We start from the raw sequence: 15640 nt of genomic DNA on the forward strand, positions 1-15640 counted from the left end.
GAGACTGTTTTGTAATTCAACCAAGTTATCCTAAAGGCCTATTTGACTGGAGTTGGAGTCCTGTGCTAAAGACTGAGCATTCTACATCGTGGTTCCCACGAGTATGATCTAATGGGTGCTTTTAATAGATGCTAACACCAGGCAGCAGGGAATTTGTTGGCTGCTAACAAGCAGTGATGTAAACAGTTGATCAATAGCTCCAATGTAAGAGTTCAGTAATTATATCTTAGTGAATACCAGCCAGGATCTTCCCCAGGAAAAGTAGGTGTGGGAGTTTTATCTCTTATTAAAGTGAGTAGATGGGCATGTTGGCTCATCTTGGCTTTGGCCAGCAGTGCTTGGAAAGCTGATAGTTGCTGTATCCTCGGCCAAATTTAGGAGCATTAAATGTATCAGCACATTGAGGACAAGTCTGACAATGCTGATTCGTTTAGTCTCTTTAGGCTGCCTGGGACGATTGGCTTGCTGAGAACTGAACAGAGGATCTTTATACAATTGAGTCAAGTGGATGTTCTCATGCAGTTTGGTAAGTGCTGGCAAAAGGGATATGCTTGGAGGTCTTCAGGTGAATGTGTGTAATGCCAAATGTAGTGTTGCATGGAGAAAATTGGCTAGTGACTGGAGTGCCTTAAAATTGAGTTAAGCTTAACATTTAGCAGCATGCTAAATACTTAACATCTTATTTGTTGGAGCTTAGTAAACATTTTACAGAAGCCTTGTTGCCAAGTTAAAAAAAATGAAAGCACAATGTTGAAATTCATATTTATGATGTATGCACATTGTACTTTCACTACCCTTTTATATATGACTTGTATAAAATTAATCCAATGGAGGTGGAAATGAGGTGATGAAATTTACAAGGGGGACTTTTGTAACTTATTTTTGGCAGGATGGCAGCTCCTTCATATTGAGGCCTGTAGGAAAAACAAATTTTACAAAGTGATCATACTATAAACTGATTTTTATGCATGTAAATATCAGTTAATATTAGACTGGTCAAATACTTTTGAACTGGTTCCACGGTCTTCCCAGGAAGCACTCCATATTCATAGTAAAATCTCATCCCTAAAGTGCAGTGTTCAGTAAAGTCACCTGCTTTTCAGTACCACAAAGCTAATTTGCATATGATATTGTTAGCACTGTATCCCTTTTTTTACAGCTCACTTCATTCAATAAGCCTCTGAACTCTATTTTATGGGATGAAACAAACTTGTAAACTATTTGAATGACAGCATGAGTTTAATTGTAGTTTTTGCCTGAATTATTTTCCATAAAAGGATCAGTCAAGCCCTCTGAGTTGACCCGTAGACCCAATAGTAAAAGGATTCTTAATAGACTGCATTTTCACTACAGTACTGACTGATTAACATTAACCTGTTATTTAGTTTTTGTTTTGGCCTACATGCCTTGTAAGGTCCATTATGTATTGCAGCCATTTTTCACAATGTGAGCTACGTTAAAGCTGTAAAGAGACCTACTTTATCGAAGGTGAAAGGCTGCCTTATAAATGGAGACGTGTACGACTTTTGTGAATTCTAACACAGGGCCTTTTTCTGTGGGGCAAATGGGCTCAGTGCACTCAAGCTCAGCTGTTATTTCCCAGAGTGAGTGTCAGGAGGGCACAGCTATCAGACAAATGCAGGGAGACAGTTACTGCCAATACATTCCCCGTATCACCTTGACAGGCCGTGTCAGCTTGGAGTTTCCCAACCATACGTGCATGTGTGCGCACAGCAGGGGTTAAGTACAATCGGTGTACTTTTATGTACACTGCCTATGTTTGTGAAGTTTAAATTTTCATAAAAAAAGTATCACTGCTTTTCAAAGAAAAACAAGTATCTCAAATAGTAACTTTGCAGGACAGCACAAAAACCTTAAGTTAATACAACAATAATTTAAAATAAGGTTTAGTTCTCTTTAAACATTTGTATTGGTCTATTCATCATGAACTTTTTACACAAACTACAATTAGACAGTTTATTTCAAACTACTGTTAAAAGCACTTATTGATGATAAATGGGTGATACAACTGATTTTCTAGTAGTAGATAATAGTATCTCAATTGCAGATCCAATACTACTGTGTACTTGTGTGCATGTGAAATTTGTGTAAAGGTGAGATTTTTGATTTCTGCAGTGAATGCTGATGGGGGTGTTATTTAATTGGAGCTGATCAAACTCTACATACCACTGCATATTTATGTGCCTGTTCACCAGCCTATTACTGTTAAATTGTGCTTATAGGTGTTTCAAGAAGACAAGTGTTATGATTAACATGACCTAATATTTGGTGCATCACTAATTTCATGCATAATGCGTACATGCATCTTGTCATATTTATCCTATAATTTTCATGTTTTTCAGCATCTTGTACATATCCAGTTTATTTAAAACACATCATAAACACTAGATATTGATATTTATGTAAGTATTCTGAAAAAGAAGCATGATCAATGCACAAGTACTAATCCAAGGAATAAAATGAGGTGCAGCATTTTTTTTTCCTCAAGTTCTGTCAAATATTAGCAAAAATACATACGTGTCATATAATTTTGCTTGAAACGAAGCTACTTACTTAGAAGCTAGAATTCCATGACAGCACAATGTAGCCATTTTATTTACTAAACAAAAGCGTCAGTGAACCTAAACACATCTTTTTAATATGTAATATTGATGATACAATAGTGGCATACACTGCTCAGCCATAATGTTAACGTTCTTGTTTCTTCTTGCTCTCATTGTCCGTTTTATCAGTCTTACCATAGAGGTGCACTTTGTATTTCTGCAACTGCCGACTGTAGTCCATTTGTTTGTGCATACATGGTTAGCCCCCTTTCACCCTGTTCAATAGTTAGGACCCCCACAAAACCACTACAGAGTAAGTATTATGTGGGTGGTGGATCATTCACTCATTCTCATGCTGGATTTTCTAAACACCTCATTGTCACTGGTGGACTGAGTATTTTCAACAATATCCAGCCAACAGCATCCTGTGACCGCTGATGAAGGACTGGAGGATGACTAATGCAAACTGTGCAGCAGAAAATTAGCTCCTGTCTCTGACTTTACATCTACAAAGTGGAGCAAAGAGGTAATAGAGGGGACATTGAGTGGACAGTATTTAAAACTCCAATGCCACTACGTCAACATGCAATGCTGAGAATGATCCACCACCCACATAATAACTGCTCTGTTGGGGTCCTGACCACTAAAGTGCAAAGGAGGCTAACAACTATCAACACCACTCTGGCTCTGTAAGCTTCTCTAGAATGATTGCATTTCACATCAAACTACTCTGAATAACCTTATTTGCAACAGTTTAATTTTGCAATTTAAAAAATAGTTGTACCCGAACTTTTGATTGGGCAGTTTATATTATGTTTACATTTATGGCATTTGGCAGATGCTCTAATCCAAAGTGACTTCCACTTTACCTTCGCCTACCTGTGTAAAAATAGTGTTAGCAGTCTTGCCCAAGGACTCATTGGTGTAATGTAGGGCGCTTGTCCAGGAGGGGGGAACACATGGCAGGCAGAGGTGTTACCGATACTTATATTGCTTATATCTTACCTAGTCATAACCATAGTAGATAGTTCAGTAGAACATTGTTCAGTTTGTGGACTTAGAAGTACCAATAAAACTCCACTCTCCGCCCTCCACTCTTCAGGCTGGTATCTGAGGGAGAGAATGCAGGAGATTTCTCTGGACCTGGACTTCCAGGATCAGGAGCAGAAGATGTATGTGGCAGGCGCGCTCAATAATCTATTCAATATGAAAGTGTGCAACAACCTAAAAGACCTGCTCACAGGTGGGTGTCCCAACAGACTCCGACACCTCAGTCCCACCTCAGTGGGGATGCTTTATTACCTACTTTACTATTATCTTATTATACACAAGTTTAATACACCACTGTACTGTAGAAAGATTGTTTTTCCTCTGGGTTTTTAAAACAAATCATTCTAAGACCTTTCAGCAGTCTTTCAGTTAGGTGTGTTTCAGATCACAGTTTCTCTGTAGATTTCTGCAGCTCTGCATCCAAAATGATACTGACTGTAACAAAAACAGCTCCAGAATTTGACGTTTCTACCTCTGCTCTTTAAGGTACTCCTACTATAGTCTGGTTGGATTCTTCTCCAGGCTTTCTCCACACAAAGCGTTTGCCGTCCGTTTGATGTTATGTAAAACATGCTCTGAAAACAAATATCATTTTGTTAAACATTTTATGTTAGAAATAACCTAAAGCACTTCATTCAAGTGTCCAAATACTTTTTGGGGCCACTGTATGATCACTGCATCTTTGGTATTGAGTTGTATGCTTGTAGTTTTCGTTTTGGAGGTGCTGGCTCAGAACACATGAAATTTATTCCACAAAACAAGACAAAAAACCTTGCCCCTTGCACGTTCTTGGCCTTTGACTTGGCAAACTGACCTGTTGACTCTCCCATGTTAAGCAATATGCAGTACAAACAGTGCAACAGACACAGGAAGCTGTTTACTTTGTTTCAGTACAGCTGAGTCATACCATTAAACACTGGCTGAAGTGTCTTCAGCTTACGATACTGGTGTAATGATACAACTCCAAAAAAGGTTCTGCTGTTCTTACGATGTCAAGCCATTTTGGTGGTATATAGAATGATTTTCAAGAAGGTTCTACATAGAGCCATCTACAACACATTCTCCATCAATCTGAAGAACCATTTCATGGTGCAGAGAACCATTTAAGCGTGAAATTGTTCTATGTACAATTGCTCTATGTTCCCTTACCCTTAAAGAACCGTTTATTTAAAGAATGTGCTATTAAGCTAATAAGCTGGAAGAATGATTCTCATTTCATAAAACTGTGGTTAAAACCAAAAGCCAGTAACCTCCAAAAATGTTTTCTTTGTTTATTCTTTGCTTATTTTACACTGTTGTTATTTGTTAAGCAGTTGGTATGTAAAGAGGTAAAGAGACTCTTGGGGAATCTAAAAGGAATTGCCTTCAGTGAAAATTCTACATGCTGCAAAGTGGGTAGTGGGTCCAAAGTGGGTACAACAGCTCAAATCCATGCTCTAGTAAAAGTGTTTATTAAAAGTCCTATTAAAAGATGATGTAGAAATAAAAGTTCTGAGCTCCTTATGCAGTGGAACATCTTAGTACATCCAGCCTTTATCAGTGTAAGAACCGAAGCTGAGTTCAAGTTTGAAGTTTGAAGTTTGTTGTCTGCACAACATGTCAGGGCATTCATGTATTGAAGTGCTTGTGGCGAGGCACAGGTAATCACTCTACAGCAGGGGGTGCGTTTATACACCCAAATAAATAATAATATATAATATATAATATATAATAATAATATAATACATACACAAAATATACACAAAATGTAGAGACAGGCGGGACCTATATAAGAAAAACTCTCTGCTGTGTACAAATATATTAAACATTCTAAAGTGACAGTGTTATTTTCTGGAGCAGTGATTAGGCGCTATTCTCCAATATTTGAACCTTTTGATCTAAAACTTGATAAAGCTTGAAGTGTGAGCATCAGCAAAGTAGTCCAGGTGCTGGACCAATAGAATAGAATGAAAGTAGCCTCCTTCTGCAGGCTCCCTAGTGGACAGTCTACCAGTAGAATTCAAATAGATTAAGATTTTTAAAATTAGTATAATCAAAACATTTCACTGCAACTCTGTCACCAGATGAGCTGCTAGCAAGCAATGAGGGGTGAAAGGGGAGGGGTGAGATCCCCTCTACATGGCCAAGCCGAGATAAAATGGACAGCACAACTGCAACTTTCTTCATACCAAACTGTGCTGTGCAACAGACAGAATAATAAAATATGTAACCATAATAAAAACACTTTCATAAATGTTGATTTGATTGGTTCACCTACAAATATGAAAATCCAGGTTGCTTCAGTTGAGGGGTTTTCAGCTGAGGGATCTCCAGGCACAATCTGCATTTAGTGGTTATTGTGAAAAACAAGGTAAAAGCCAAACATAGGATTAGTAAATCATGAATGGTGGAAGTGGACCTGAGTAAAAAGTTCATTTGACAATACTCAGCATAGTTGAAAGTACTTTTAGTGTAAGTAATTTAACTGAGCAAAAGTCACTAGTTACTATTCACATATGTGCGAAGGCAATTAGAAAGTTTTAAACACAATTAAGGGTGCAGTTTTAAAGGCACAAATTAAATCCACCACTGACGCCTGCATCTCCGAGCAGCTGCTGGTGCACCGTCTTCCATAAATCAGACAGTAAGGCAAGGTGTGAGCCAGCGAAAGGCCCTGCTTCCTTCTTGCCTGCTTCCTCTCTCCTCCCACAAGTGGCCGACGCTGAGGCCCGAGCCCGTCAGCATGAAAAATTGATGCCGAGATTACAGGCGCTTTGTTACGGAATCTTGCTTTGGCCTCAGATGCCCAGACTGCGCTGCTTATCAGCACAAGCTTCACAAACCACAGTCATTTCTGCATTCAGAGCTGCACTCAGCACTGCTGTCTCTGGCTTTTAATCACACCACCGACATAGCTTCTGGTGCACTGGGATGTGGTATAATTTAGTAACAGGCCCACTAAAGCTCTGTGTCTTTAAAATAGACACAGTGCACAGGGTGCCACACACATCTCACTCGATTCTTCAGCTGTGCTCTCAAGGGACGGCCTGAGATCTGCCACCCACATTTCTGTCACATCCACGGTGGTATAATTAGCTCCCTTTGGCCTTGAGATGCAGTGCGTGACAGCTAATATGAAAAGGTTTAAATCCTGAAACAGCAGCATCACTGATCAGATCCTACCCAAGGGATAATCAACAAGTCATTATGCATCCCAGCCAAGTGCAATAATTCACGCTCTCTTGCAAAAAAAGGATGATGATCAGTAGCCAAAATTGGCTGGAAAATTTCAATCAACAGTTAAATGTGTGTGGAAAGAAGCAATCCTCCATCAGTTGGAGAAAGCTGTCTTTAGTATGCATACTGTAATGTGCACTGATCTGAAGTGCTATCATTTTGATAAGCACATTATCATGTTAATTACATGACTCAAATTTTCAGCTCCTCTGATTCAGAGCTAAAACGCTAAAAGAGTCGTTAGGCTGATGTACGTTGGCTGATCTTATTTTGTGACAAATGTCTGTGTAAGCAGTACAGAAACTGTTCGTTGTTAAAACCACAGCGGGAACAGCGGAAATAATTGAAATATAAATCAAATTAACCATAAAACAGCTAAATAAAATAAATAAAAAAATCACAAATTTGAATTTCCAGACGAGAGCAAATTTAAAGTAAAGTGAATTTGGGTTTCTGATAGAACATTTAAGGAAACATTAACAGTTCTTTGACCAATAAATCTGCAGAACCCTTGTATCAGCCCTTTTTTTAGCCTGTGCTCTAAAGTAGTGTAAAAGTCAGAGATCACTGTCTCTATATATGTTATGTCCAGTAAAAATTTTTTAGGAGATAGATCTGAGGGTAAGAGTTTCCAAAACTCTGTTCAAAACATGATAAAAAAGTAAAAAGAATAGGGACTCTAAAAACAACATGCAGGCCCTGGTAGACCACCTAAACTGTCACCATCAGATAAACAGCAGTTAAAGCTTTCATCTTTGAGAGAGAGGAGAAATCAAAAAGCTCCACTTTTGCTTCAGATCTGAAAAACCTCTACAGGTGTTTCTGTCCATCCTTTCACTGTGAGAAGAAACTCAGCACTGAGACTGAAAGGATGTGTAACTGTCAAGAAGCCCTCAATGAGAAAAAGAAACAGACATCACTGAATGTGTTTGGGATTATTGAGATTGTTAGGAGCAGCAAATGCAAACAAATTCTAAGACTGAACTTTGAAATTATGGAAAAAAACATCCTAGGATGCTGTATCAAAAGCAAAGGGTGAACCCTATGTACTTAAAAAAAATACTTATTTGGCTTTTTGTCTTGAAGTTAAATAAATGAAGGGAGGTCAGACTTTTGCACAGGACTGTACATGTTCAGACTCTGATCTTATCATTTCTTTCAGGCCCTCCAGTCAGCCCACAGGCCACAACCATGCAAAGACCAGAAGGACTGAGGAGCATTAACCAGGAAACCACAAACACGGGTGAGCAGCATCACTGCATGACACAATAAAACACTTCACACTCTCCAACTTTTAGCTTGCATCATTACACCAATGAGCCAAAATGTATAATATTTATGATGAAATAAAAAATAAAAAAACCCTTGAGAATTATCTCATAACAATGATGCATGTAAAGTTCTGGGATAGTGAACAGTTGGTTCTCATAGACAGTGTGTTGGATGCAGGAGAAATGGGCAGGCATTAAGACTTGAGTGACTTTGACAAATCATTATGGCCAGACGACATCTCCGAAACAGCAAGGCTTGTGTTCTGCTCCTGGCAGTGCTAACTGACAGCAGTCCAACGAGAGACAAACCACAAACTGGTGACATAGTGTTGGACACAATTTTCAATGACAATTACTGTATACAGTGTATCGCACTCCGCTGCATATGGAGCTGTGTAGCCACAGCAGAACTTGCGATGAAAGAAGGTTACATGGTCTGATGAGTCACGTTTTCTTTTACATCACGTGGATGGCTGGGTACATGTGTACTGTTTACCTGGGGAAGTGATGGTTTTGAGAACCATAACAAAGAGTTGAAGGTGTTGCCCTGACCTCCAAATTCCCAGATTTCAATCCAATCAAGCATCTCTGCAATGTCTTGAAACAATAAGTATGAACCACAGTGGCTCCACCTCATCAATTACTCCTGTCTTGATGCAAGATAACACACACAGGGCATCTTCAGAGGTCTTGTACAGTCCATGCCTTGGTGGTTTGGAGCTTTTTGGGCGCACACAGAGGACCAAAAACATATTAGACAGATGGTCATAATGTTTTGGCTCATCAGTGCATACTTCCAGTCCATGTGGCAACAAGTTATGTGTTTGCTTCTATGTGTTGGGTTTCATTGTCAATCACTGATCGTCACTGAATTTAGTGAAACCATTTAGTGAAAACGGGCACTAGAACATCAAATGACTGTATTATGTAAAAATGACAACTACACACACACACACACGCATTTTCTAAGCCACTTCTCCCTCGGGGTCACAGGGATGACAAATATAGATGAGTTATAAATTTTCATTACAGTATTGTTTAATTTAATATAATGGACTAAAGAATAAATGTAATTTTAAAGTGCCAACCACTTTTGAAACCCTTCTGGGTAGCTTTAACCTTTGTAAACCTTAGTAGCTTCTTTCTTTCAATCTATTTTTCCTCCTAAATAGGCTGTCCAAGGTGTGCAAGCCCACAGGAAAAAGCCTACACACAGCGTCTAGTGCCACTTCTTTGTCTTATGCCAAGCCTTTGATTAAATATGATTAGTCACACATAACCATTAGAGTTTCATAATCATAATTTCCCTTACAACTAATTATGCTGTGGTTATTACCTTTAATCCATTAGGGTTATTTTGTAAATGACTGTCTAGATTTGATTATAAATAATGAATGAACTAAAAGAAGCTCATATTTCTGTGGAATGTAATATTGCAACATGGCCAGTAAGACATTTTCATGAGAACTTTTCCATATGAACAGGCTTTAGTATTGCTAAATATCACCACATCTAAACAAATGCATACTAAAGTCAACATACTTGGACTTTGTTTTGCCAGGGTCTCTTTCAGCTACACGGTTAGCAGATGCTAGCTCAGCTGAGGATTATGAAGACAGGCACAGTGATATATCACATACTAAAGCCCATTCCATTCTCATCATCATCTTCATGCTCAGTCTGGCTCTGATCCTGCTGGCCAGCCTGGCACTGTCTGCCTACGTTCTCTATCTCATAGGTAAATTACCACACTCACACATTCCTCTGAGCTGATCGCACAGCATATGGCTGTTGTTTATGCAACACTTACCACTTCCGCAATCTGTGCATCAGGACACTGTCTAAACTTATCTGAGCGACCTCACTTTTTTAAAAAATTCTGCTTCTGTGGACTGAACTGCTCTGCATAGTTTCAATTATTCCATGACACAACCTACCTAATCTACTCTACATTGATCTACTCTGCTCTGTATTCACTCACCTATCCAAATCATTGAATTCAGGTGTTCCAATCACTTCCATGGCCACACATGTATAAAACTAAGCACCTAGGCATTCAGACTGCCTCTACAAACATTTATGAAAGAATGCGTCGCTCTCAGGAGCTCAGTGAATTCCAGCGTGGTACCGTGATCGGATGCCACCTGTGCAACAAGTCCAGTCATGAAATTTTCTCACTACTAAATATTCCACAGTCAACTGTCAGTGGTATTATAACAAAGTGGAAGCGATTGGGAATGACAGCAACTCAGCCACGAAGTGGTAGGCCACATAAAATGACAGCGGGGTCAGCGGATGCTGAAGTGCATAGTATGCAGAAATCACTACAGACCTCCAAACTGCATGTGGCCTTCGGATTAGCTCATGAACAGCATAGAGAGCTTCATGGAGTGGGTTTCCAGCTCCATCCAAGCCTTACATCACCAAGTGCAATGCAAAACATTGAATGCAGTGGTGTAAAGCGCCATCACTGCACTCTAGAGCAGTGGAGACGTTCTCTGGAGTGATGAATCACGCTTCTCCAACTGGGTTTGGCGGTTACCAGGAGAATGGTACTTGTCTGATTGCATTGTGCCAAGTGTAAAGTTAGAGGGGGGATTATGGTGTGATGGTGTTTTTCAGGAGTTGGGCTCAGCCCCTTAGCTCCAGTGAAAGGAACTCTTAAGCCTTCAGCAGACCAAGAGATTTTGGACAATTTCTTGCTCCCAACTTAATGGGAACAGTTTGGGAATGGCCCCTTCCTGTTTCAACATGACTGCGGACCAGTGCACAAAGCAAGGTCCATAAAGACATGGATGAGCGAGTTTGGTGCGGAAGAACATGACTGGCCTACACAGAGTCCTGATCTCAACCTGACAGAACACCTTTGGGATGAATTAGAACGGAGACTTCTTGTCCAACATCAGTGTCTGACCTCACAAATGTGCTCCTGGAAGAAGGCTCAAAAATTCCCATAAACACACTCCTAAACCTTGTGGAAAGCCTTCCCAGTAGAGCTGAAGCTGTTATAGCTGCAAAGGGTGGACCTACATCATATTAAACCCTATGGATTAAGAATGGCATGTCACTCAAGTTCATATGCGTGTGAGGGCAGATGAGCGAATACTTTTAGTGTCGCTCATAAAGGGCTTGATAATTAGTTGATGAGTTAGATTAAGTGGGACAGCATTAGAAAACAATCCTTTAGGCTATTATCTTCTTTAAAAAAATGGAATTGTTACTGCAATTCTAGGCAGGTGACCCACAGGTATGTGTACAAATGGCTGTAAAATCTGGTGAAAAATACATTTGCTAATGTTTATTCAATTCTGTTTTTTTATAAACATCAACAAATATTCAACTGATATACTAAGTAAAATCAAAGTATGGAACACAGAACCTGGATTCGCATTGAACATCACTACATATAGTAAAGAGAGTTGCTGGCATAGCTTGAAAACAGTTGCTATAGTTATAGTGTATTTAATTACACTTGCAAAAGTTTGAACAACCCCTGATCAAATTACATGTTTTGTTAATTTGTTCTAAGTGAAAACAAGTTAACATAAGTTAACATAAATTATCTTCTGTCGGAAACCAACTTAAAATGTCATTTTATCTGGCATTTCTATTTATTTGCTGAATTTATCATAAAAATCTTTTTCACAGACCACATTTTATGTTTAATTTTTTTACCCAATATGTTACATTTAGCAAAGAAAGATTAACAAAGCATTAACATGCACAAAATTGTAGAAGATGTGGTCCTTTATTTTCACCTAGAATATAGGTCAGCAACCCAAATGTTAAGAGAGCCATTTTGTGCTTTCAACAAAAATCAATTCACCTTGGGAGCCACAATATTTTATGTACATTTATTGAAGTAACATTTTACCATCTTGGCTGTAAATATTATGTCTCTGTATGTGCTGATGTCCTTGTATGGCCTAAGAAATACAAAATAAATGAAAATGCAGCCTCAGTGCTTTAAGCTTTAGCTCAGCTGTAGCTGCTTTACTTGAGCAGAAAACTTTTCAACAAAAGTAGAACAGTTTCTTGTCTCGCTATGTTTGAGTTTTTACAAGGCTGAAGTCAGTTCCTCATTCGCCAGCTTCTTCTTCGAATTTTTCCGTTACCTCAAAATGTAGCTGAGTATACGGAACCCAATTGGAGTGCTTATAAACGCAAAAAAGTCCATTCATCTCCAAATGATCAAAGTTCATCTTAAATCTTTCTATTTGCTTTTTCATTAGCTACAAGCTAAGCGAAGGGTAAATTAGCAGTTAAACATTAACTCCAGTGTTTATTGTTAAAATTTAGAATGATCAGCAGAGCTTTATTTTTACTGCAAAGGATGGTTATTTTCTTTTTACCTACAAATCTAATTCTGCTATGAAGCCGCAACAAGGCAGTAAAAGAGTCGCATGCTGCCCTGGAGTGACCTCTGACTTAGCACATTAACAAAACATATAATTTGACCAGTGGTTGTTCAAACTTTTGCATATGACTGCAAAATAGCCTTGACAGATTGACTGTACTAAGTAAAAGAATGGAATGTCATAAAATGCTTGGCAGTTCTGACACTAGAAGCTTTCTAAATGTGGTATTAGACAAAACTAATAGATTAGTACGAAAGACAATCTCAATAAATCTTTAAAAGTGTTTTGAGGACGAGGTTGAGGTTGTGCAAGATTCATTTTGTAGGGCAAGATTTCAATCACTACCCCTTGTAACTCAGTTACCTAAGAAGTCCTACTCTGTGTCAATGTAGAATCAGAAGGCCACAGCGCTGTTCTAATGTTGCCTCATCTTGATGGGGCTAACTTTCTCACTCCAGCCCAGAGCAATGAGAAGATAGAGGACTTCTCCAGGAGCCAGCAGCTGCACAGAAAATACTTGGAGGAGATCAGAGAGTGGAAAACCATCATTCAGCAGGTCCTTAATCACTCCACTGCACTGCAGGCAAAGTGAGAGTCTTATGCTGTTGGTGCCTTTTAGGATGGCACCTAATAAATGCAGCCAGGCCTGCACAGAACATGCTGGCTGTAGTCTAGCAGAGTCTATTTGTCAGGAGTGTCTGTGCATATCCATGAAGGAGATCCTCTCCGGCTTTGCGGTGAGTGAGCAGATTACCTCACTCTTGTTTGTGTGCACTTTGAATGCAAAGCTGCCTTGACTTGACACAATGGGTGCACATACGTTCAAGTCAGCTTAATATACTCAGGTTAGGCTCAAGGTGAGGTGCAGGCTGTCAGTGGCAGTATAACGATGTAGGAATAGAAGGATTTAAGTTGAGAAAGAGCAAAGCATGTATGTCACCTTATACAAGTAGAAGAGAGTACTGTGGTATGTACAGTGTGAAAGTCTCAGTATTCAGTATGTCGCTGTGGTATTTCGCATAAAGCTTCTCTCAGTCTGTAAATGATAGATGATATGCTAACATTCTGTGGTCAAGATTAGCAGAAATTGTACACTGTTTACAGTCACTTTTGTCAGCATATCTGCTTTGAAAGTGGTTTACCATGTTGGAAATAGGAGGCACGATTGATATTAATTTTATTATAGCACTACAGCTTTCTCAGTAATTTAACAAAAACCTACAATGTTATTCTGGATCTTCCAAAAACAGCTTATTTTCTTGAAAGTATCTCAAGAAAATAAGTGAAAAGTTTCCAAAAGTGGAGTTGAAAAATGGTAACACTTTGATAGTCCATCATAAATTCTTTGTAAATGCTCAGTGTGTCTTTGAAATTCAACTAAATATCTATTAAATTAATATAAAATCAAATGGGATGGGTTCTATCAAATCTAGCCTTAATCCTAACCCTAACATTAACCTTAACTTCAACCCAAAATCTACACCTACTCCTAAACCAAAACTTCACCGTAATGTTGCTGATAATCGCCATCACCAGAAAGTTTGTCAATAATTTCAGTATGTGTAGATCATCTGTAGGGGACCGTCCAAATAGAGTGTGACCTCCCCAACAGATAAACAGCACTTAAAGCTTCTATCTTTGAGAGAGAGAGGAGAAAATCATGCTGCTTCAGATCTGAATAATACACAGATGTTTTAGTCCATCCTTCCAAAGTGAAAAGGAACTCAACACTATGAGTCTGAAAGGATGAGTAGCAATTTGGGAGCACTCACAGAGAAAAGGAAATAGACAAAAAAAAGAAGAAAACCTGCAAATCAAACAAAGAAGCTGCTGGTGTTCTCAGAACAATGGGTTTGACCACTGAGTCCAGACCTCAACATCACTGAATGTGTACTTGGATTGAGAGAACCAGAAAATACAACCAACCTCTAAGACCGAACTTTGGTGGTGTGGACAAACATCCCTACAGGTTTCTGTGAAAAACTGAAAGCAAGTCTCTTGAAAAGAATGCAAGCTGCAATGAAGGTAATGAAGTGTGGATGCAATAAACACTGAAAATGTTTATATATTTAGATGTTGAGGTCCCTTTGTCATTCTCTGTTAAACTATGTTTTCTGCTTTTTGCTGATAAAAAGTGAATAACTTGTAGTGAGGGCAAAAATATAATATCACAATATTTCAAAGATTTTCACCATACACGAGATGTCATGATATTTATTTTTTTTTGACATCTGATGAGTTGGAACAGGCAAGAAAAGAACCAAAAATGCCACATTGTAAGAACACCATCAAGGACTACGAGCACAAATTATTTCTATTTATTGTTTCACATACTACACTGCACCAAATCAGGACTGATTATGCGCTCTTTGTCATGAATCATGCAACTGGTCAGTCTTCCAGAAAAGCATATTGTGACATATTGCCATGTAATTTATCTGTTTAACAACCCTCCCTGTTTATTTGTTTTGTGAGGTTTTGGTGAAGTCTTTTCAGTCCTGTGTTTATATTTCTGTTCAGTGTATGTACAAAATCTACACACATTTATAAATACATTTGTATGCAAAAAAAGACATGGTCAAATGACATTTTGTTGTTCTAATTGAAAATAAGATAACACATCCTTCACAGAGAAGAAACTTACATACAGTATAGTCCACAATTTGCATTTTTTTGCTGAGTTTAATATGTTGGAAGAATGTAATCAAATATCATTAACGTATTTGATAAAATGATTGAACATAGTCAAATATTAAATGTGCCACAGGTTTTGTACATACCTCATGTTGTGTTTTTCCCAGTACATTAAACTCAGCAAATAAACAGTAATTTAATTTATTGTGTTTTGAAATGTGTGCTCTCTGTAGAGGATGCGGGGGCAGTCATGGGCTGGAGGTTAGGGAACCAGCCTCGCGACCGGAAGGTCACTCGCTCCCCAGAGCCGACAGCACATGACTGAGGTGTCCTTGAGCAAGACACCTAACCCCCAACTGCTCCCCGGGCGCTATGGATTGGGCTGCCCACCACTCCAGGCAAGTGTGCTCAATGCCCCCTAGTGTGTGTGCCCAAACTTTTGCATAGGACTGTATACTCAATCTACAGCAGTTTAGCTGTAAGTTATGGGCCCGGGCTGTTTTTGAAGAGACGTAATACAGAGCAGCAAATCAGAACAAAGGTCATT

General features: G+C 38.9%; 1 protein-coding gene across 1 annotated transcript; it reads left to right on the forward strand.

The window, feature by feature from the left end:
* The first annotated feature begins 247 nt into the window (after window positions 1-247).
* LOC119263308 lies at window positions 248-15063 on the forward strand. The gene is made up of 5 exons (XM_037538250.1): window positions 248-526; window positions 3667-3807; window positions 7993-8073; window positions 9663-9839; window positions 12918-15063. Exons 1-5 carry the CDS (start codon window positions 388-390, stop codon window positions 13049-13051), a joined length of 672 nt encoding a protein of 223 aa, XP_037394147.1. The 5' UTR covers window positions 248-387; the 3' UTR covers window positions 13052-15063.
* Window positions 15064-15640: the final 577 nt, after the last annotated feature.

This window comes from Pygocentrus nattereri, chromosome 1 (assembly GCF_015220715.1).
Source record: "Pygocentrus nattereri isolate fPygNat1 chromosome 1, fPygNat1.pri, whole genome shotgun sequence".
Classification (NCBI taxonomy): Eukaryota; Metazoa; Chordata; class Actinopteri; order Characiformes; family Serrasalmidae; genus Pygocentrus; species Pygocentrus nattereri.